Source organism: Anolis sagrei, chromosome 1 (assembly GCF_037176765.1).
Source record: "Anolis sagrei isolate rAnoSag1 chromosome 1, rAnoSag1.mat, whole genome shotgun sequence".
Taxonomy (NCBI): domain Eukaryota; kingdom Metazoa; phylum Chordata; class Lepidosauria; order Squamata; family Dactyloidae; genus Anolis; species Anolis sagrei.
This window is the reverse complement of record NC_090021.1, coordinates 228,807,072-228,827,639: the sequence shown is the minus strand read 5'-3', so window position 1 is coordinate 228,827,639 and position 20,568 is coordinate 228,807,072. Positions and strand designations below refer to the sequence as shown.

General features: G+C 42.3%; 1 protein-coding gene and 1 long non-coding RNA gene across 3 annotated transcripts; one reads left to right on the top strand and one right to left on the bottom strand.

Moving 5' to 3' along the window:
• The first annotated feature begins 426 nt into the window (after nucleotides 1-426).
• On the top strand, nucleotides 427-8,221 carry LOC132773952 (uncharacterized). 2 transcript variants are annotated; one of them, XR_009631359.2, is made up of 4 exons: nucleotides 427-591; nucleotides 5,604-5,850; nucleotides 7,542-7,688; nucleotides 8,098-8,221. It is a non-coding gene; the product is annotated as an uncharacterized lncRNA (long non-coding RNA). The 2 variants fall into 2 exon arrangements; XR_009631357.2 differs by lacking the exon at nucleotides 8,098-8,221 and having other exon boundaries at nucleotides 7,542-8,097.
• CATIP (ciliogenesis associated TTC17 interacting protein) lies at nucleotides 1,560-18,671 on the bottom strand. The gene is made up of 9 exons (XM_060773544.2): nucleotides 18,195-18,671; nucleotides 13,405-13,605; nucleotides 10,949-11,004; nucleotides 9,169-9,255; nucleotides 8,174-8,344; nucleotides 7,232-7,356; nucleotides 5,591-5,667; nucleotides 5,104-5,192; nucleotides 1,560-4,168 (listed from the first exon to the last, which is right to left on the bottom strand). The coding sequence occupies exons 1-9, from the start codon at nucleotides 18,289-18,291 to the stop codon at nucleotides 3,956-3,958; spliced, it is 1,116 nt and encodes a 371-aa protein (XP_060629527.2). The 5' UTR covers nucleotides 18,292-18,671; the 3' UTR covers nucleotides 1,560-3,955.
• Between the last annotated feature and the right edge of the window lie 1,897 nt (nucleotides 18,672-20,568).

Here is a 20,568-nt window from a genome sequence, read left to right as displayed (position 1 = left end):
TACAGTTTGGATCTCCCTAATCCTCACCTGACCACATAACCCCTTCCCCTGAGGCTCTTACACAATTTTCAACCTGAAACTCTCTTCCTGCCCTTTTAACAATAGTTTGATCTGCAGATTTTAGCAGTTGATACACCCTGTCCTTATAGTATAAAACAGTGTACACAATTTATCTGCTAATTTCTGTTGATCTAGCTGATCTTAAAACAAAGAGCAAAGCAGTAAATTCTGTGACCAGGTCAGTTGCTACTATTACAGACATGTTATCTCTGGGGATTTTCCTGCTCAGGGGTCAGAAATAGGGGAAATGCTGTGAAATTGAACGAGAGTGGGGATTCTCTAGATTGCCCCATAATTTGAGTCACAAGGGCTGTTAATCATTCGTGAGCAAAGCTGAAGTTATAGGCATTCTCGTGTGCACTTTCAACAGGCAGAGCTACTTCCTTGTTTGAAAACGTACAGTACTTATTCTGCCTCTTTAAGTACAAGGGTGGTCTTTTCCCAACCTTCCGCAAATTCATTGGCTGAAGATGTCTGAAGCTGTAGTACAAAATGATCAGAGGGTGATTGGTAGGATAACCTTCTACAAGAGTAAGTAAAGTAAAGGTAAAGGTTTCCCCTGATATTAAGTATAGTCATGTCCAACTCTGAGGGATGGTGCTCATCTCAATTTTTAAGTTGAAGAGCCAGCGTTGTCATGTGGCCGGTATGACTTCTTGGAATGCCATTACCTTCCCACCATAGCAGTGCCTATTGATCTACTCACATTTGCATGTTTTCAAACTGCTAGGTTGGCAGAAGCTGGGGCTAACAGACTGAGCTCACCACACTCCCCGGATTCAAACCACTCACCTTTCAGTTAGCAAGTTAAGCAGCTCAGCGGCTTAACACACTGCGCCACCGGGGGTTCCTCCATAAGATTTAATTTTTTAAAACACTAGGCGATTCTTTATCTAATAATCTCTCTTGTGTCTCATTTAGAAACATGTAGCTGTGCAAAATCTATGTATGTGGGTTCCATGGAGAAAGCAGGCACTATTGAATACTTGCATCTTGCACACCTATTTAAAGGACAGAGAAGCTTCACCAAACATTGGCTGCCAACCTTAGAAGAGAAGGAATCATTTGAGAAATAAGGTGGCTCCAGGGGAGAAAGAATGAGCAAGCAGTGAGTGGAAAGCCGAGAAAATGGTAGGTTTTGAAGGCAGGAAAATGAAGAAAAAAGAAGGAGTGAGACAAAACTTCATGTGACGCTGTCCCTACAGTGGAGGTGAAAATCAATGTGCCATTCAGAGGTGCCCCTGGTGGCGCAATGGGTTAAACCCTTGTGCCCGCAGAATGCTGACCAATAGGTCAGCGGTTCAAATCTGGGGAGAGTGGGTTGAGCTCACTTTGTCAGCTCCAACTCTATATGCGGGGACATGAGGGAAGCCTCTCATGAGGATGGTAAAACATCAAACATCTGGGTTTCCCCTGGGCTATGTCTTTGTAGATGACAAATTCTCTCACACCAGAAGCTACTTTCAGTTTCTCAAGTCACTCCTGACACACACAAAAAATTGGGAGGAAAGATGCAATTTTAATGAGAATTGAAAAGATTATAGACAAATCACCCAAAACCCTACTGCAGTCCTCACTTTCAAGCACATTTTTTAAAAATGTGGACACCCCCCAAACATGTTTTATAGTTTGTTTACAAAATAAACATTGTAAGGGGATGGCAGTCTTTGGCTCCTTTTATTTATTACTGTTTTTATAAGATTTACAGTACAGTCAGCCCTATGTGTTAGTGGTGTTAGGGATGCAGGACTCTTGGAAAAGTGGAAAATCCATGAATTAAAAGCCACTAACATTTTTTTACCAGAGATAATACTTTTATATGCATTTCTATGTCTTCTAGTGAAACTCTATGGTCAAGTGTTGGGCAGAAGTTGACTACAGCATTGCTCTAGAGGACTTAAGAGATTCCTAGAGACCGTATCAAATCTAAGAATGATCAAATCTGCAAAAGTTAGACCCACAAATATGGGATGCTGACTGTAGTGAGAAATCTAAAGATTGTAGAGAAGAAAGCACCTGCAAAATAATCTACATCTGAAAAAGTAGCTAACATTAAACATTCTAGCAATGCTAAACAGGGTGATCATTTCATCAGTTCAGTATCTTAACAGTGTCCTTGATTGTTCTCATTATTTTAAACTTGGTTTTGAATAATGCCTGAGGAACTTATTTTACAAACGCCTTATACATACACATAATAAATGAATAAATCCTTGGAAGGAGAAATGGAAGGCTGCATATTGCTCTTATCACATTTTGCTTATTTGCCCAGGATGTGTAACATTTGTGTTGGGTGTTGCTGAATTATCTGTGATTTTGCAGAATCACCCTCAGTGAGGAAACTGAAGGGGAAAAATTATGTAAATAGAGGCATGGAACCAAAATGTTCTTGGTTTTCTCAGTACAAACCTGAGATACATTCCAGTTTCTCTCCCACTTTCACTTTCAAACAATTGGGGGATTGGGGGTGGGTGACAACTACAAAGGGTTGGTGAAGTCACTAATTATGCATGGTCCTGAACTAACAGTACATTTAATAAACAGGGAGCCATTCCTCAGTAACAGCAGGTTTTTGTAGAAATTGTTCACTGCTTGCTTGGCCCTTTCAGGTGTTTTCAAACTACAACTGTGAGTAGTGTTATATCTGACCTGACTGTTGCCTGGTACTGATGAGTTCTGGAGACCAGCATCTGGAGTCAGAGGCTCTCCTCCTTTGCCTCAGATGGTGCTTAAATTAGCTAAATTGGGAAGAACTTCACTAGATCAGATTAAAGATCCAGGAAGCACAGTATCTTATTTAAAATAGTGGGCAGCTCAAAAAAAAAAACTTCTATTTTTTCCATATTAGTTGTCCATTCCATTCTTCTGAAGATCAAGGAGCAGACAAATTGCCCCTTCACCCACTAAAGTTGGTTGTCCCTGCTTTAAAGGTATGAGCAGGCATGAGGTTTGTCCCTTCTTTAAAGGTATGAGCAGGCATGGTGGGCTGAAACTCAAACATTTTATTGAAACACACATTTTTTAACAGTTGATATTCTTAGTATTATGCCAAGGGGCTACATCATAATTGTTAATTAAAATGACAAATTGTTTTAGCGTTTGATTTCTCAGTTCCTACCCCCTACAGAAATGTCACTTTCCAGTGAACTTCTGCAAATTTACAGTCTTGGCTGGGTTTCTGCATGGAAATCATAGGAGTTTCAACTTATAGAAATACATTTAACATCATTTTGAGAAGAGTGGGTTCCTCCAGGTGTTTTCATGATTTAGCTTCTTGATTTTTCTGGGTTTTGCTGGTTATTGTCTCCTGTGTCCATTTTATTCTATTCCATTCTATTCTATTCAGTAGCTATTTGTAGTGAATTTTTGTGTCTGCACAAAGGCTGTTCCAAAGTTTTGTTTTTGTTTTTTTGCAAATCAGAACATAGCCACTGAACTGACCATAAGTTGAAAGGGCAAATGTTTCTTGATTGCTTGGTTCCTTTTTGATTTTTTTTCTCCTTCAAGATATAGTATAAAAGTGCCATTTAATTGATGCAACACAACTCTGAGAAAAAAATTAAATGCAGGAAAAGAGAAGAAGACTTTGTTTTCAATATATCTCAAAATTAAAAACAAAGAAATTGACAGGACAACTACTATCTGGGACAACATAAATGTTTTTGGATATTTTCTTTTAAGAATTTTAGCAATACACCTACCATGCAATCTTGCGACACATATGCACCATCTGGATGAATCCAGTATGGCCAAAACTAAATCTTGCCACCCATGGTGCAAGAGATTCCATTCAGCGGGGCAAGGAGTCTCCCATTAATATTCACAGATGATTCCACCACAGTTTCAGAGACTTTCATTCCCAATCCATGAATTTTCATCATTCCACTGGAATAACTTAGACACGACTGCGGAAGGGGCTGGGCTTGTCAGATGACTGAAATGACCTGCATGGTGGGTTTTGGGCTGAAAAGGGGCCAAAGAATTCAGCAGCAAAGGTGACTACATCATCAGGCTTGCGAAGGAGAAGCAGCTGCAGAAAGTCTGCCAGCAAGGCATTCAGCTCAGGATGTCGCCGCACATAGGTAGCATGGCTGGCTTGAAGCTCTTCCTAAGAGAGTGAAAGCAACAGGCCACTATTAATAGAGTGCTCTTCCAATGGGGCAATGCATTAGGGGTAAAGGCAAAGTACTGACCTATTATCCCAGGAAAGAGTCATCTAATTTCATCTATAAAACGTTCCTGCCTTTGGAAAACACAGCTCTAAGGATATCTCAGAGACCTAACATGCACAGACTACAACACAGTATCTTTCTTACCTATCTTAGTCTTTCAATACTGTGTGTTGTTACTACAACTCCCAGCATTGCTCACTATTGGTCAGGCTGGCTGGGAACTGCAGTCCAACAAATCGGAAGGGCTATGTGATTCTCAACCCAGTAGGATCCCTACAGTGAATTTTAAATTTATATTCTATTTTTATTTTAATATATATATGTGTGTGTGTGTGTGTGTGTGTGTGTGTGTGTGTGTGTGTGTTTGCATTGTGTTTTAATCGTTGCACTATGTATTTTAATACAGTATACATATTTTGTGATGCTGTGTTTTAATGTTTGTATTTATGCCATGTCTTTTATGGAGATGGGTTTTAACTGTGTTGTGCCCTGTTTCGAGCTGTGAGAGAGGCAGGTAACAAATTATTATTATTATTTCCTTTAAGTATCATCACTTAAAGTATCATCACTTAAAGTGTAAATTCTGAAAAAGCTGCATGCATTCCCTCGCCCATTGCAGAGAAAACAATTTGGATGGAGAATAGAAGGAAAGCAACATCCTGGGGGAAGGCTAAGCAGTCCTCTGACCATGCTGCTGCTCCTATCCAATTTGGGGCCCCACTTCAATTGCTTTGAGAACAAAAATACAAATACTGAGATCTTACATCTTTTATGTCACATTGCATTTGGACTTTTAGTAAAAATTGGCATATTGTGGGGCATGATCCCACCTGTCAACTTCTCCTTGAACCCCATTTCCCTCCAAACTCACTTTTCTGTCTAAGAACATGGAATATAGCTGTGGATCCTCTTCCCAGTCTAGGAGTATTTTTCCAAACACCGGACGTGGATCTGGTTCATCTGGGAAATGATGGAAATGGAACAAGAGTGTTGGAAACATGAGATGTAGCGACAGCAGCAGCATATCCAGGAAGATTGGAAATTTAGACTACCGGAAACTTCAAGGCACAATGCCCAATACAATCATTAAAAAGTAATACTTCTAAGATCTGAGAAACTACAACCTAAAATTCCCAATGGTGCAATTGATGGCAACCAATGGCTAATGAAAGAGGAAGCATTCCTGCCATTTTGCTCAGATCAGCCAATTTACCCCAGTTGCTTCCCACAAGGAAGGCCAACAGAGTTCCCCTCAGTTATGACCAATTCATTTCCCACTGTTGACCATTCTGTTGACTATCTGGGTAAGGAGGTACATGCTAGGACCTGGCTAGGATAGTTCATAACCTTCTCTTTACCTATTTCAATCAGAACAGGCATCTGCAGGATCACCATGATGGCTGGGGATCCAACCTGGACGCGCCGAGATAAATGCCTGGGTGGAGGAGGCAAGAAGGAAAACTAGCCAGCTGGACCCTTCTGTATTTCTTTCTGGAACTGAAAGAGACAGGCAGGAGCCCTACAGTGCTGTAAGCCATATGAGACTGCTGCCTTCAGGAGGAGAAACGGTGTATAGATCATTATGCCTCAGCTATGAATGGGAACTCCTTTTCTCATGGTATATGCAATTAATCAACCAGCAAATGCTGGTTTCAAACATGGAAAATATTTCCTCCCTTTCTATGTTTTAAAAATATTATCACTGTAGTTGACATCAGAAGCTTCCCTTTCTTAAGTGTCTAGACATTCCCCATTCCACACTTAATTGTCAAATCCTCAAGGCAAGATTGTGCTTAATATCTTGCCTTTACCACCTTGGCACCTTCTAAGTATAGTTTCTCTAATTCCAGCCAGCATGGCCAATGCTTGTTGGCGTTCCAGGAATGGTAGTTCACACTGTGCAGAGAGTACCAAGTTTCAGAGGTTTGGCCTATACTTCTGAGGCACTGAGAAGAATGCAGCCATGGTGCTTCATGACCCATTCCTACAGAAGCATTTCATTACGTAATTATTTAATTGATGATCATGCCTTTCTCCCAGTACAGGATCCAAAGTATGGGACCAAAAGAGCATTGCCCCATCTTATAAAAATTAGACTAGTGGCCACAAGTTGTGACAGAATATAGAAAACATAGGCAAAAAGGGGGGAACTGTGAGGAGCATGAATTAAGCATACACATCTTTGCTTGGTGTGTCAGAGTTTGAGAAGTGTGGGCCTGCTTTTGACGGATGAGATAGGTGAGGATTGTTGTGAGGATTGTTGTTGTCATTTTCTTTCCAGTTGTTTCAGGCTTAGGGCAACCCTAAGTCTAAAAAGTTTAGGGCGGGGTGGAGTGGATAAATGGCCTTGGAGGGTTGCATCCAGATCGCAGGCCTTAGTTTGGTGACCCGTTCTCTAGAACATGTAATTTAATCTCTTTTCAGGCCCCTCCCTGTACCTTTTAACAGTGGGGAAGGGTTAGGGTTAGGGACTTGGCTGCTTCTGGATTCCTCTGGAAGGGGCTATCTGACCCACTGTGGACACTAGACTCTCTTAAGCAGCCAATCTCAATCAGAAGTAACCAATCCCAATCTCTCCTGTAAAGAATTATGGTCAAGAACACCAGAAATCCAGGAAGATGGATGTCAATGGTTCCTATATGTTGTTAGACTGTAGGTCCTTTATCCAACCTCGAAATTCACATGTGGGACATTCTTGTCAAAGTATCTGGAAATGCTGCCTATAAACAACTATGCTATTTTTGCATCTCCCCCTTAGTCTACATATCATTGTGAATGCACTGTGACATACCGAAGACAGAGCAAAGAGTTTATTTGTTAATAGTCACCATTTCTGGAGTCTGTGCAACCAGAGTTCAAAGGAAACCTGTGACCCATGTTGAGCACCAAGAAAATCACCATTAAGAACACTACATGAGAGGCTGGGAGGAATAAAGGGAGATAACCACAGTGTATGGTACGAAGCCTGGGCCTAAGCGATTACAATGGATCTTTCTTACCCATCAGATAGGAAGTAGAACTGCCAGTTCAGGGGAATCTCATCCACAGGGTGCACAGCTCTCTCAATCACAAACACTTCCACTTCCTCTTTGCCCACTTGCTGCTTCTGGAAGCCCAGGGTATCCTGGAATGTGATTGACAAATGAAAAGAGGTGTGTGCTTTCCTTTTCTTTTGCTAAGTGCAGAGGCAGCAATGTCTTGATTTCTACAGAGGATCTCCATTTTATTTCTGTCTCCACCCACCCTGCAATTCTGTATCACAGTCCTCTTAATCTATCTAGTTCATATTTATTTTTCTACCTATTTCAGTCCCAAAGATTAAAGAAGTCTTACAGAAGGAGTAGAGCCAAATGGGATGAGAAAGATGTCTGGAACAAGAAAGCCATAAGAACACATGAAGCCATTTTATACTGCCCAAAGCTTTGAAATATCTACATTGATTGACATCATGAAGAGGTATTCCCTAGTTGTCTTTGATATTGCTAAGGACTGAACCTGGACTGTTTTGCATGTCAAACAGGCCTGCGCTGGATCAAACTAAAAGTACATGTCTAAAGGATTCTGGAAGTTCATAAGCAAAATGTGACAACCGCAAGGGCACCTTCCCGATTATGCCCTTTAGAAAATGATATTTTGAGCCCCAAGCTTAGAAAAATACTTTGTAAAATTCAAAATTCCAGAAGATCCAGCACTAGCAGGTGTATGAGAGAGATTACAGGAATATTTATCCAAAAACCTTGTCTTTCCAAGCTGTGGCAAAGGAATAATACTTCTGGTCCAGGAGGGAATCATAGCCAGCAAGTCTAGTAACTATGGATAATAATAATACATTTTATTTATATTGTGCTTTCTCTCCGTCTTTAAGACACACTGCTCTCTCCATCACCAAGATAGTCAAAGTGCCCCCACTGACCTGCCTTGTATGCCCCAGGCAGACTTACATAGGTGGAGGTACAGATGTGCTGCTCAGTGTCAAATGTGAGGAAGACAGCATCCTGCGGCACAACCTGCCTTCGGGCCATCACTCGCAACACCAGGAGGTTGGCAGACTCTGAGATGAAGCCTTGGAGTTGTGAGCACTTATAAGAGAAAGTGCTGACATGGATCTCTTCCTGTGTGCGAGAGAAGGAAAGCATCTCTCACCAAATCCCAGGAAAAAAGTCAGAGAGTGGAGAATGGCTTTTGGGGCTTGTAAATGGCATTCCTGAGAGCCAGTATTGGTGATTTGAGCATTGGACTATGACTGGTAACTAGGGTTCAAAGCCCTGCTCAGCCACAGAAGCCCATTGAGTCACCCTGGATAAAATCTCAGAGGAAGACAAAGACAAACTACCTCTAAACCTGTGATAAAGTTGCTGTTAAGCAGTAAATTATTTGTAGGTGCATAACAATAGGTGGCATTCCAGAAGTAGCAGACAAATGTGCAGATTTAAATTCACTTTCTGAATGTTGTAAGATCAGATAAAATATCAAAATGTATTTTAAAAATCTTTGTTTTGAAAATAAATGGCTCTTAAAATAAATATTGAAATACAATTTTTCCTAATGGATCAGCTATACTAAACTATATTAGAGGTTACTTCAGAGAGGCCACAAGATCTCCTGGGGAGGTACAACATTGCTGCCACCACCTGGAAGTAACTTGAAGAGCATGGTGGGTTGTTACCTGATTAAAAATGCCACTGTAAGAGGCATCCAGGAATGGAAAAAATGGGATGGGAAAAAACTGGCAGACACCCAGGAGGCACAAAATGCCATTATGAGCTGTATGTGGCCCAGGACCTGCTTTTGCTCATTCCTTCCTAACAGAAGCCACAATATGTGGTTACTGCTGGTTAAGCCTTGTGAGTTGCCTATGGGATGTCTTGCATCCTGGAGAAAGAATTGGAAATGGATTGAATTTCAAAACCCTTTAGGAATGGTTTGCTTTACTCACATCTCTTTCCACTATGGCTTTCCTCACAAAGAGTTGATCTTGGCGCTTTGTCACATGAATCCTGGTTTCCACTGGATGCTCTCTAAACTGTAGGAAAGGGGAAACACAGCATGGTGACACATCCATGGCAGTACCATGCTCTTTCATGTTATACCACTTAATTGGCATGGCTTCATCCTTAAGAATCGTGAGATTTGTAGTTTCATAAGGCACTTCATATAAGTTTTCCTTATACATACAGATGTGCTTTAGCAGGTGTTGAAGGGGTTGAAATTTGCAACATCCAAAGCACCCTTCTCAAGTTACTGTAATTCCCTGAAGCCACCTTGCATGGCCACTCTATGATTCAAGGTGAGCAAGCAAGGCCAGAGTAGTAGCTCAGCCCTCAGTAAGATGCATGGTGATTACAGACGTATGGAGACCCCTGGAAGATCCCCATGGATCTCAGCACTGGTTCATCATTGTATGGGATGTAGCTAGAATTTTTACTTATCCTGCCTGCTCACCTTGAAGCACAGAACTGCAATATAAGGCAGCTTCAGAGCTTTATTGTGGGTCAGGGACTGGAATTTGGTTCATTTTAGCCTAGGTCTGTGTGCAGATATTTACACAATATTGACCTGAAGCCCATGAGAGGAACTGCATGTCCTGGTGAGAAGAAAGACCCACTGAGTTCAGCTTCCTTCTCTCAGAGGGAGAGAAGAGCACAGCTCCATCACGCCTAGGCCCAGAAAGAGACAAAGGCTTGCCTTCCATCCCAACTGCCACTGAGGGTACAGTTATGATGTACATACTGCCACTGAGGGTACAGTTATGATGTATGAAACAGGCTGCTCCTCAGTAACATCACTTTCATTGGAAAGTGGAGGAGCCCCCGGTGGCACAGTGGGTTAAAGCCTTGTGCCGGCAAGACTGAAGACTGATAGGTCGCAGGTTTGAATCCGGGGAGAGGCATCAGCTCCATCTCCTCATGCGGGGACATGAGAGAAGCCTCTCACAAAGGATGATAAAAAAAATCAAATCATCTCGGCGTCCCCTGGGCAACGTCCTTGCAGACGGCCAATTCTCTCACACGAGAAGAGACTTGCAGTTTCTCAAGTTGCTCCTGATATGACACAAAAAAAAAATTGGAAAGTGGAGTAGGGATAAGTAGTGAAAGACTTTGACAATGCTAATATCCAGTAATATTACGTCTAAATCAGTGGTTCCCAACCTTGTTTTGACCAGAGACTACTTTGATCAGGGACCACTCTCCAACTTTAGTACCAAAAGGATAACAAATCGGTTTTGGTCAACTTTAGGTTCAGTTTGGTTATTTGGGGTGCAGATTCAGAAAATTGCATTGGATAGACCACATCAGCTCTAGTTTCTGATACAGATCATATGCCATCCAGTACTCGTCATCTGTTCATCCACAGAAAACCATATTTAATAAACCTCAGTACTATATGAGGGTTTCATGAGACCAGTTGCTCTCATTGCAACGGTGTTGTAATGATGAGGCCATGGATCATATTTTAGTTCTTGCCAACCACTGGTGGTCCATGGGTCACAGGTTGGGAACCACTGATCTAAATGATAGCTTGGTAAATTACTTTTACCAATGATCAGAATGTCCTAGTAGGGGAAATTTGAGATTCCAAAGAAGATAATTTTTCAAAGATCTGATCCAAATCTAGTTGCATAAACAAGCTAGTGTCTGGGAAGAGAAAGGTAATCAGAGTTGCATACGTTCAGGCTGTGCTGGCTAACAGAGGAAGAAGACAATGAATATACTGACCCTCACACTTTCCTTTGTATGCTGCTCAACAGTCTCCAGTTTCTTTGTTACACGTCCTAATGCAGAAGGAAGGGAGGGAACAAAGCCAACAAGTAAGACTAATGCCATCTGCTCTGAAGAAGGATGCCAATTCTGTTTCTACAGTCAAGTTGCTTGTCAGTTCTTTATCTCCCTTGGAAACACTTTCATCAAGTGACCCTGCATCAATCCACATTTTTTAGAAAAATTGCCTGAAGCTATGTCTCTAATTAGCTAGAAATTGCAATATTGGCTGTTGAACATATAGTATTCAGAGTGCTTACAGAGTTATTGTTTTTTGCTGAAATGACAACCCTCGGTTCATCCAGGGCTTTTTTAAAAAACAAAAAATAGAAATTCTAAATATTTCTTTTCCAAACAGTGTTTTCAGTGGATTGCTGTGAGTTTTTGGGCTGTATGGCAATGTTCTAGCAGCATTCTATCCTAACATTTCACCTGGATCTGTGGCTGGAAACTCAGAAGATCTGTTGGCAGTGTGGCAACTGGAGGGTGGGAGAAAAAAAACCCTTGTCCTGGACCACATCAGCAACATACACCCAAATATCCAATTTACCATGAAAAAAGAAAATGAAGGAAAACTACCATTTCTAGGTGTCGTCGTCATCCACAAACCAAATCAACAATTGGGCTACACAGTTTACTGAAAAACTACACACACTGATAGATACTTACATAAAAACTCCAACCATCACCCAGATCAAAAAGAAGCACAATCAAAGCCCAGGTAGATCATGCAAACAAGACCTGTGAACCCCACTTCCTCCAGCTGGGCTCTACAGGCTAATATGTATTCTACAACAGACATCAGAAGATCTGCAAGATCAAAAACAAGCCACAGGAGTAAACAAAGCTCCACCTAGAGGAAGAGTGTTCTTACCATACATCAAGAGAACCGCTGTCTGCATAGAAGATACACAACATAGAAACAATCTACAGACTCATTAAAATCCAACAAATTCTTCATTCAGCAAAGGACAAGAGGGATCATCTTATCTCTGCAGGAGTCTACTGTATACCATGAAGCTGTGGACAAGTCTACATAGGGACCACCAAATGCAGCAATGCCCAAACACGAATCAAGCAACATGGAAGGCACTGCAGACTAACTCAACCTGAGAAGTCAGTCATAGCAGAGCACTTGATGAACCAACCTGGACACAGCATATTATTTGAGAACATGGAAATGCCGGACTACTCTAACAACCACTATGTCAGACTACACAGAGAAGACACTGAAATCCACAAGCACGTGAACAATTTCAACAGAAAGGAGGAAACCATGAAAATGAACAAAATCTGGTTACCAGTATTAAAAAACACCAGATTAAGACAGTAAATAAGTAACATGACTCAATAACAGAACTCCAGACAGCAAACAATCAAGTGCCAGCAACAGAAGCCAAGCCAGCTCTATGCAGATTCCCTCAATGATTGACCTTGCAGCTTCATGGCTACTCTATGTTACTCAAGCTTGCTAATTGCAACATTTACACTTGCTTTAAGGGACAAAGGTTCTTTCTCCCCAGAATCTCACAGCAACCCAAACCCTTCTCTGTTCAAAACAAGTGTGAATGTTGCAATTAGCAAGCTTGAAGTAGCATCTGAGTAGTCATGAAACAGTGAGGGTATCTGTATAGACTGGTAGCCTGGTCTTTTCTGCCTGGAGGCATCCTTTGTTTGGGAGGTGTTAACTGACCCTTGGTTACTTGATTTCTGGCACTCCCAAACAGAGAGTGCTTCCAAGTGGGAAAGGCCAGGATACCTCTATGCACACTTGCTTTAAACAGATGCAGACCAAACATTAGGACAGAATGCCATTGGAACAATAGCCATACAGCCCTAAAAACTGACAGCAATCCAGTGATTCTGGCCATGAATTCCTTCGACAACAGTGTTTTCAGTATCATTTCCCTGTTTTCGCCCCCAAGACGCAATGAATTACAATGAATTACATTTTAAAATTTAACAATGCAATGGCAGCTCTAGTTTAACCAGTAGGAACTAGAAAGCCATTACTAAATATTGTTATTGAAATCTGTCTCCAAAACATTAGGAGGGTCAAATGTTCCAATCTGCAATACAGATCTCATTCAGCTATGGTGGAAAGTCTTGCCTTTCAGATGTTTTTGGATTGTAAATCCAAACTCTTCTCAACAGGCTGATGGGAGTTAGATTCCAACAATATCTGATAGGCCACACTTTGCCCTTCCGTGCAATACAGGGAGCAGAATAAGGAGGAACAGAGCAAGGGATCAAAAACATGCTTTAGACTGCTTCAATCCCAATACTTAATACAACTCTCCAACGTTGTCTTCTAGTTTTCAGGGTCCAACACCCGCAATTTTGAAATGTGAAGTTTGAAGGTGGTTTTTGTGTACAGGGTTTTTTTTTTTACCATGTTACTGTAGCGAAATTACCTGTCATAGTGGTTGTGCAAGGTATGCCATCAATAGTCACCTTGCTGGTTGCACGGACAAGGTAACAGTCTTCATCCTGCCATTCGTTGATTGAATAGTAGGCCATTTCCACTGAGATGGAAAATGTTCCAATTGTCTGTCCGCTTTCTGAGATGGCAACCAGCGATTCTTCAAAAAGGCAAGGCTTGACGTCTTTTTCCTCTGTGACATGAGACCAGCAGAACTGCATCATTCGGGGGAAACAGGGAGACCCACCCAGAGGAAGAAAAGAAATCCCTCAAAAATGGCTACCAGTTATTATGAGTGGATGACAAAGAAAAAAGAAAAAAAGAAAAAAAAAAGACTTGGCACACACAGTGACCCTTCGAAGGGATTTTAGAGAATTTAATTTTTTTCAGCACAGGACCTAGGATACACATCCCACATCTATTGAGAGTGCTTCTTAAATGACCTGTGATCTAGTGGTAGGCACTTATGGAAGACTGAGTACACATCAGCCCATCTCAGATTCCTTGGAAATTGATATACTTATAGAATCATAGAGTTGGAAGAGGCCTCATGGGCCATGCAGTCCAACCCCCTGCCAAGAACCAGGAAAATTGCCTTCAAAGCACCCCCGACAGATGGCCATCCAGCCTCTGTTTAAAAGCCTCAAAAGAAGAAGCTGCCACCACACTCCAGAACATAGAGTCCACTGCTGAATAGCTCGCACAGTCAGGAAGTTCTTCTTCATGTTCAGGTGGAATCTCTTTTCCTGTAGTTTGGAGCCATTATTCCTAGTCTCCAGGGTAGCAAAAAACAAGCTTGCTTCCTCCTCCCAATGACTTCCCCTTACATGGCCCTCATCATGTCTCCTCTTAGCCTTCTCTTCTGAAGGCTAAACATTCCCTTTAAGCTGCTCCTCATAGGGCTTGTTCTTGATAATTTTAGTCATCTTTCTCTTGACACAGTCTAGAAAAGGGTAAAAGGAATTATATTTTTGCTCCCAAACATTTGTTAGAGTGGAGTGGGAGTATTCTGACATATTTTCAGGATACCCCTAGTCACTTTAAGCCCAAAAGAGACTTTTTTTTCACAAAAAAGGAAGTGAGTCAATGTCTCACTTTCTATTCACTTCCTTATTCAAAGAAAATGCCTCTACTCAACTTTCCCCTCACAAAATGCGGCAAAATACCCCCATGTCCCATATACAGCATTTTGTGGATTTGTTTTGCTTCAGGGCCCACAGAAATGGTCCCGAGAAGCCACACGCCCCCTGCAGACTTCATTTCCATCACTCCTGCTATAATAAAAGAAATGAACTGTTGGAAATACAGCAGCACTTATCACTGAAGAGTGAATAATGCTTTATAACATTGGGATGTTTCTCCACCTCTTCTTCTTCTTCCCCTGAGTCCTCTCTGAACACTCCAATGTGTATCTGGGTTAGATCAATAACTTGAGTAACTTTCCTATCTTAGAATGAAATTCCTACAAGAGAGCTTAGTTTTTTTCTCCAAGCCTTTGGTGTGTTTACTCCTTAAATCAAGATCTCTAACAGCTGCATGCATGCTAACTTGAAGGGCAATTTGAAGTGAACCAGACTGTCCCTACTTTCCGCTTCTTACTCCTAGTTCTCCTCAAAGACCTGCCGGTTAAGATTGCCAATATGGAGGTGTTTGTTTGTTGAGACTGTAAAGCAAAAGAGAAGATTTAACACTTTCCTTTTTCCATTTATTACAATGAATGCTGCCTCTTTCCATATAGCTACTCTACAGCTCCTTCCACACTACCCTATATCCCAGACACTGATCCCAGATTATCTGCTTTGAACTGGGTTATACGAGTCTCCACTGCCAGATAATCTGAGATAAGAAGATAATCATGGACGAGATCCTGGGATATAGGGACAGTGTGGAAGGGGCCTAAGTCCTGCAGGAAAAAGTTCCACTGCCAACAAGGAGAGATTACACAGAAACAACAGAAGCATGGTTGGTCTGTCAGTAGGAATTGCAGCCATGTGGGAAGGGCAAAATGGCCTCTCAATGCATGATGAAAGCCTGTCTCTTTTCGGTACCTTTTGTGATTTAAACAATAACAATTGAATATGATTTACCATGATGTATTCCATGCCATGTCTAGTTTGGACACAAAATGCCACATTTACAAAACCCAAAATTACAGAAGCCCTAGTCTGCCAATCATGACAAAGATGTGGTCCTTCTGTGGCTGGCTCTACATGGTAGAATGAATTCATTTTAACACCACTTTAAGCCCTAAACCAGTGGTTCTCAACCTGTGGGTCCCCAAGTGTTTTGGCCTTCAATTCCCAGTAAACTGACTGGGACTTCAGGAAGTTGTAGACCAAAACACCTGGGGACCCACAGGTTGAGAACCACTGCCCCAAATGGCTCCATTCCAGGATACTTATCTAACCACATCTCCGCATATAAACCAACATGGACACTGCAGTCAAAGTCAACAGAGGGGGCCCTGCTCTCTGTCCCACCCCCATTTCAAGTGCGATTGGTGGGGATGAGAGGGGACCTTATCTGTGATCGCTCCCTTCCTATGGAAATTAGGACAATCTCCTCACTCCACTCCTTTAAGAAGCAATTAAAAACATACCTTTGTACATTGGCCTCATGGAGAGGAAGATGATTAGCATTTTACTGTTTTTATCAGGTCCAACAATGCTAACAGAGACTATATTACCTCAATTCATGGGAGAACCCCGTTTTGTATGTGTTTATTTTATATTTTTATACAGCTTTCATCATCTTGGTGTGTTATTCATGAGGTCGATCAACTACATGTTTTAGCCTAGATTGTTATATTGGTTTATTTTATCACTTTTTGTGGGTTCCTTTTTTTATTTTTATAGCACATAGCATTGAATGTCTGCTGTTTTTGTTTTGGAAGCTGTCCTGAGTCCCTTTGGGGAGAGAGGGTAGGTTAAAAATAAATATATTATTATTTTAACTGTCAAGGCTAAATGTTACAAAATCCTGGGATTTATAGTTTGGTAAAGCGCCAGCCTTCTTTGGCAAAGAAGGCTAAAGACTTTGTAAAACTGCAGCTCACATGATTCAATAGCATTGAGCCCTGAGAATTAAAGAGGTGTCAACATGCATTAATTCAGCCATCTAGATCAGGTTTGGGTAAACCCAGGCCTGGGAACTGAATGCAGCCCTTTGTGCTCTTTTCTCAGGCCCTCCTCTCTCACACCATCCTATCCTTCCTTCCTTCTCTTTCCTTCCTCCTTCCCTCCCTCTTTCTCACTTCCTCCTTCCTTCCCTTCTACCCCTTTGTCCTTCCTTCTTTCTTTTCTCCTTCTCTCTCTTTCTCCTTCCTTCATTCCTTCCTCCCTAACCCTCCCTCCATCCATCTCTTCCTTTCTCCCTTCCTTCTCTTTTTCCTTCCTCCTTTCCTCTTGGAGGATGTTTAACTGGGAGAAGAGAAGGAAGAGAAGGAACACGAGAGCCATGTTTCAAAATTTAAAAGGGTATCCCACTGAGGAGGAAGAGGAGGAGGAGGCAGTGGTGGCATTGACTTTCTGCTGCTCTAGAGACCAGGGCACAAATGAGCAATGGTTTCAAATGGCAGGGAAAGAGATTCGACGGAAAAGATTAAGAAGAACTTCCTGGAGAGTGGCCTAGGCTGTCTGGGAGTGTGGTGGATTCTCCTTCTCCGGAGGCTTTTCCGCAGAGGTGGTCTATTGGGAGTGCTTTGATTGTGGCTTCTTGCATTGAAGGGGATTGGACTGCATGGCCCTTGGGAGTCTCTTCCAGTTCTAGGATTCTATATCAGGAGTAGGCAATACAGGGTCTAATGCAGGGGTCCTCAAACTTTTTAAACAGACTGCCAGGTCATAATCCCTCAAACTGTTGGAGGGCCGGATTATAATGTGAAAAAGGCACGGCTGGCGGGGACGAGAGATAGGGCCTTCTCGGTGGTGGCTCCTCGGCTGTGGAACACCCTTCCCGTGGACACCAGGCTAGCTCCCTCCCTGTTGATATTCCGCAGGAAATTAAAGACCTGGCTGTTTAAGAAGGCATTTGAACAAGAAGTGCAATGATTGGTAATTTGACCATAGGAATGGAACAACGGAAATGATACCGGATTGTGGTTTTGACGATGAGACGACACGGAATGGCTTTTGTAGTAATGTTGATGTTTTTGATGAGGATGTTTTTTTGATAATGATGAATTGAGGATTATTTTACACTCTGTCTTGTATTTTGCACTTGTTTTTCTATGTTGATCACCGCAATGAGTCGCCCCTGGGCTGAGAATTGCAGTATATAAGCGAAGTAAATGAAGGACAATTTTAACAAATATAAACTTTTTAGTATTTAAATGGGAAGTGTGGGCCTGCTTTTGGCTAATGAGATGGGATTGTTGTTGTTGTGTGATTTCAAGTCGTTTCAGACTTAGGTTGACCCTGAGCGAGGGCTGGGTAAATAAACTTGGAGGGCCGTATCCAGCCCTCGGGCCTTAGTTTGAGGACCCCTGGTCTAATGGATACACCTTTTTTCCCCCATCCACCATCTCATCCTGACCGAAGCTAACACTTTTGGGATCCAAATGTTTCCTGTCGTTCCTTCGCTTTCGGCCTCCAAAAGAGAAGAGAAAGGGGAGGAAAGGGTAGGGAGGGGGCTTGGGGAGAACCCCCTCCTTCCCTCCCGGCCCGCCCACCCTGCTCTGGCCCACCATGTGGGCCCCCAAGCTAGAAAGTTTACCCATGCCTGATGTAGATGCACCCTGAAATGAACAGCCACCCCTCCATCTGCTAATGAGAGGACACTCACCAATGAGGGAGAGGAATTCCACTGCGTCCTTACTGGCAATTGGGATTTTTGGCATTGCTGCCTCTTCAGTCACTTCTTCTGACTTCTGTTTTTGCATTTTGATGAGCTGGTCAAGCTGGTGGCTTTAGGTGTGTATCAAAAGGTGTGTTTTCCAAAGGGCCGGTGGTCTGGAGTTCTGGAAGAAAAAGACCGATAATAAGGCGTGATTAAAGGCCATAATGGATGGTATCCTTGAAGTGACTGGCTTGAACTTGAAGGAGCTGGGGGAGGCCACGGCCGACAGGGAGCTCTGGGGTGGGCTGGTTCATGAAGTCTCGAAGAGAAGGAAGCGACTGAACGAATAAACAACAAAGGCCATAATTACCTTATATGGATTTAACTGGGGCCACATACAATGGGAGAGTGAGACAAGTGGAATAAATCTGGTTCTTGGTCTTACTTCAAAGTGGTAGTCGTCATATCAACAGCAGAAATACTTTCCAGATATTTAGGGATGCGTGCAGGTAAATAGAAGTGTTATTACTATTATTATTATTATTATTATTATTATTGGGAGGGGCTCAGGGCGGCTCCCAATTGGCAGCAATTTGATGCCTCAATAAATACATAATAAAAACAAACAGTCAATAATTATAAATAGTTAAAAACATTAAAACAATATCATTCAAATCTACTAAGAATTACCACTCTGGTGGCCATTATTAGCCGAAAACTGTGTTTGGATGCTCCATGTTCTCAACCCCTTCAAAACCAAGCCTCTCTCACATATTGTGCCATATTCTTTTCTGAATATATTATTTCAACCTCTAATGCACAAATATAAATCTGTATCCTCAAAGAAATCCAGAATCTAGGCCCTCAGAAAAAGTAAGCAGGGGAATTAGGGGGTGCCGCAATACCCTTACTAAGGCTGACCAGGGGAGGGGGGATATACACTGTAGAATTAATACTGTTTGCTACCACTTTAACTCTCCTGAGTCAAGGACAGAGAATTGTGGGAGTTCTAGTTTTACAAGGTCTTCCCTGACAAGAGTGCTGGTGCCCACCAAACTATACACCCCATGATTCCATACTATTCAGCCATGGCAATTAAAGTGGAGTCAAACTGCATTAATTCTACAGTGTAGATCAGGACTGGGCAAACTGGGGCCCTCTGGGTGTTTTGGACTCCAATTCCCACCATTCCTAACAGCCTCAGGCCCCTTCCTTTTTCCCCTCAGCCGCTTAAGCTTAAGGAAGGGACCTGAGGCTGTTAGGAATGGTGGGAGTTGGAGTCCAAAACACCCAGAGGGCCCCAGTTTGCCCAGGCCTACTGTAGATGCACCCCCAGTTGTTGACATTCCTTCCCTTGTAGACAGGCTTCCCAGGAAAATGGATGGGCCTACAAAAACCCCTTCCAACCCATATTAGTCCCACAGAGGCCTTCCATCCAGAGACTCACTAGCTTTCCCTTTCTTCCAGAGGAGGAGGCAATGTTTTCTACTAGTTACCATAGCAACCATCTCCCTTTCCTGCTTCTTAAAGGGACAGAGCTTTTTTTGTGTGAGATGGGCAGGGTCACCTTTCCCTAGAACTCCTGAGCAAGGAAAGAAGGCAAAGGGGGAACTAGGACTAAAGATCTTGACCATCCAATATTTGTCAAAATACAACTGACATACTGTGGTGGTTTACTTGGTCTTCTCAGGCCTTGAGGAGGCGGGTAACAAATAAAATGATTATTGTCAAAGCCTTTCATGGCCAGAATCACGGGGCTGTTGTAGGTTTTTCCGGGTTATATGGCCATGTTTTTGAGCTATATGGCCATCTAAGATGCAGGCGAAACGTCAGGAGAGAATGCCCCTAAAACATGGCCATATAGCCCCAAAAAACCTACAACAGCCTAAAATTATTATTATTATTATTATTAATATTGTGTTTTCGAAGGCTTTCATGGCCGGAATCACTGGGTTGCTGTGAGTTTTCCGAGCTGTGTGGCCAAGTTCCAGAAGCATTCTCTCCTGACGTTTCGCCCACATCCATGGCAGGCATCATTAGAGGTTATGAGGTCTATTGGAAACGAATCAAGTGGGGTTTATATATCTGTGGAATGTCCTGGGTAGGAAAAAGAACTCTTGTCTGTTGGAGGTAGGTGTGAATGTTGCAATTGGTCACGTTGATTAACACTGAATAGCCTTGCAGCTTCACACCCTGGCTATTTCCTGCCTGGAGGAATCCTTTGTTGGGAGGTGTTAGCTGGCCCCAATTGTTTCCTGTCTGTTGTTATAGTATTCCTCTTTATATATGTCCTGATTTTATACTTTTTTAAAAAATACTGCTAACCTATTTTTGTTCATTTTCATTGTTTCCTCCCCGATCAGAGCCAGCTAACACCTCT

What these genes read in the sequence shown, in the direction of transcription:
- CATIP (XM_060773544.2), bottom strand. Translation starts at nt 18,291, where the DNA reads ATGCAAAAACAGAAGTCAGAAGAAGTGACTGAAGAGGCAGCAATGCCA. An exon ending in ATACAAAGGAAAGTGTGAGG is followed by an intron (nt 9,256 to 10,948) that starts GTCAGTATATTC and finishes CCTTTCCTACAG; the next exon opens with TTTAGAGAGCATCCAGTGGA. An exon ending in CCATGTTCTTAGACAGAAAA is followed by an intron (nt 4,169 to 5,103) that starts GTGAGTTTGGAG and finishes TCACTCTCTTAG; the next exon opens with GAAGAGCTTCAAGCCAGCCA.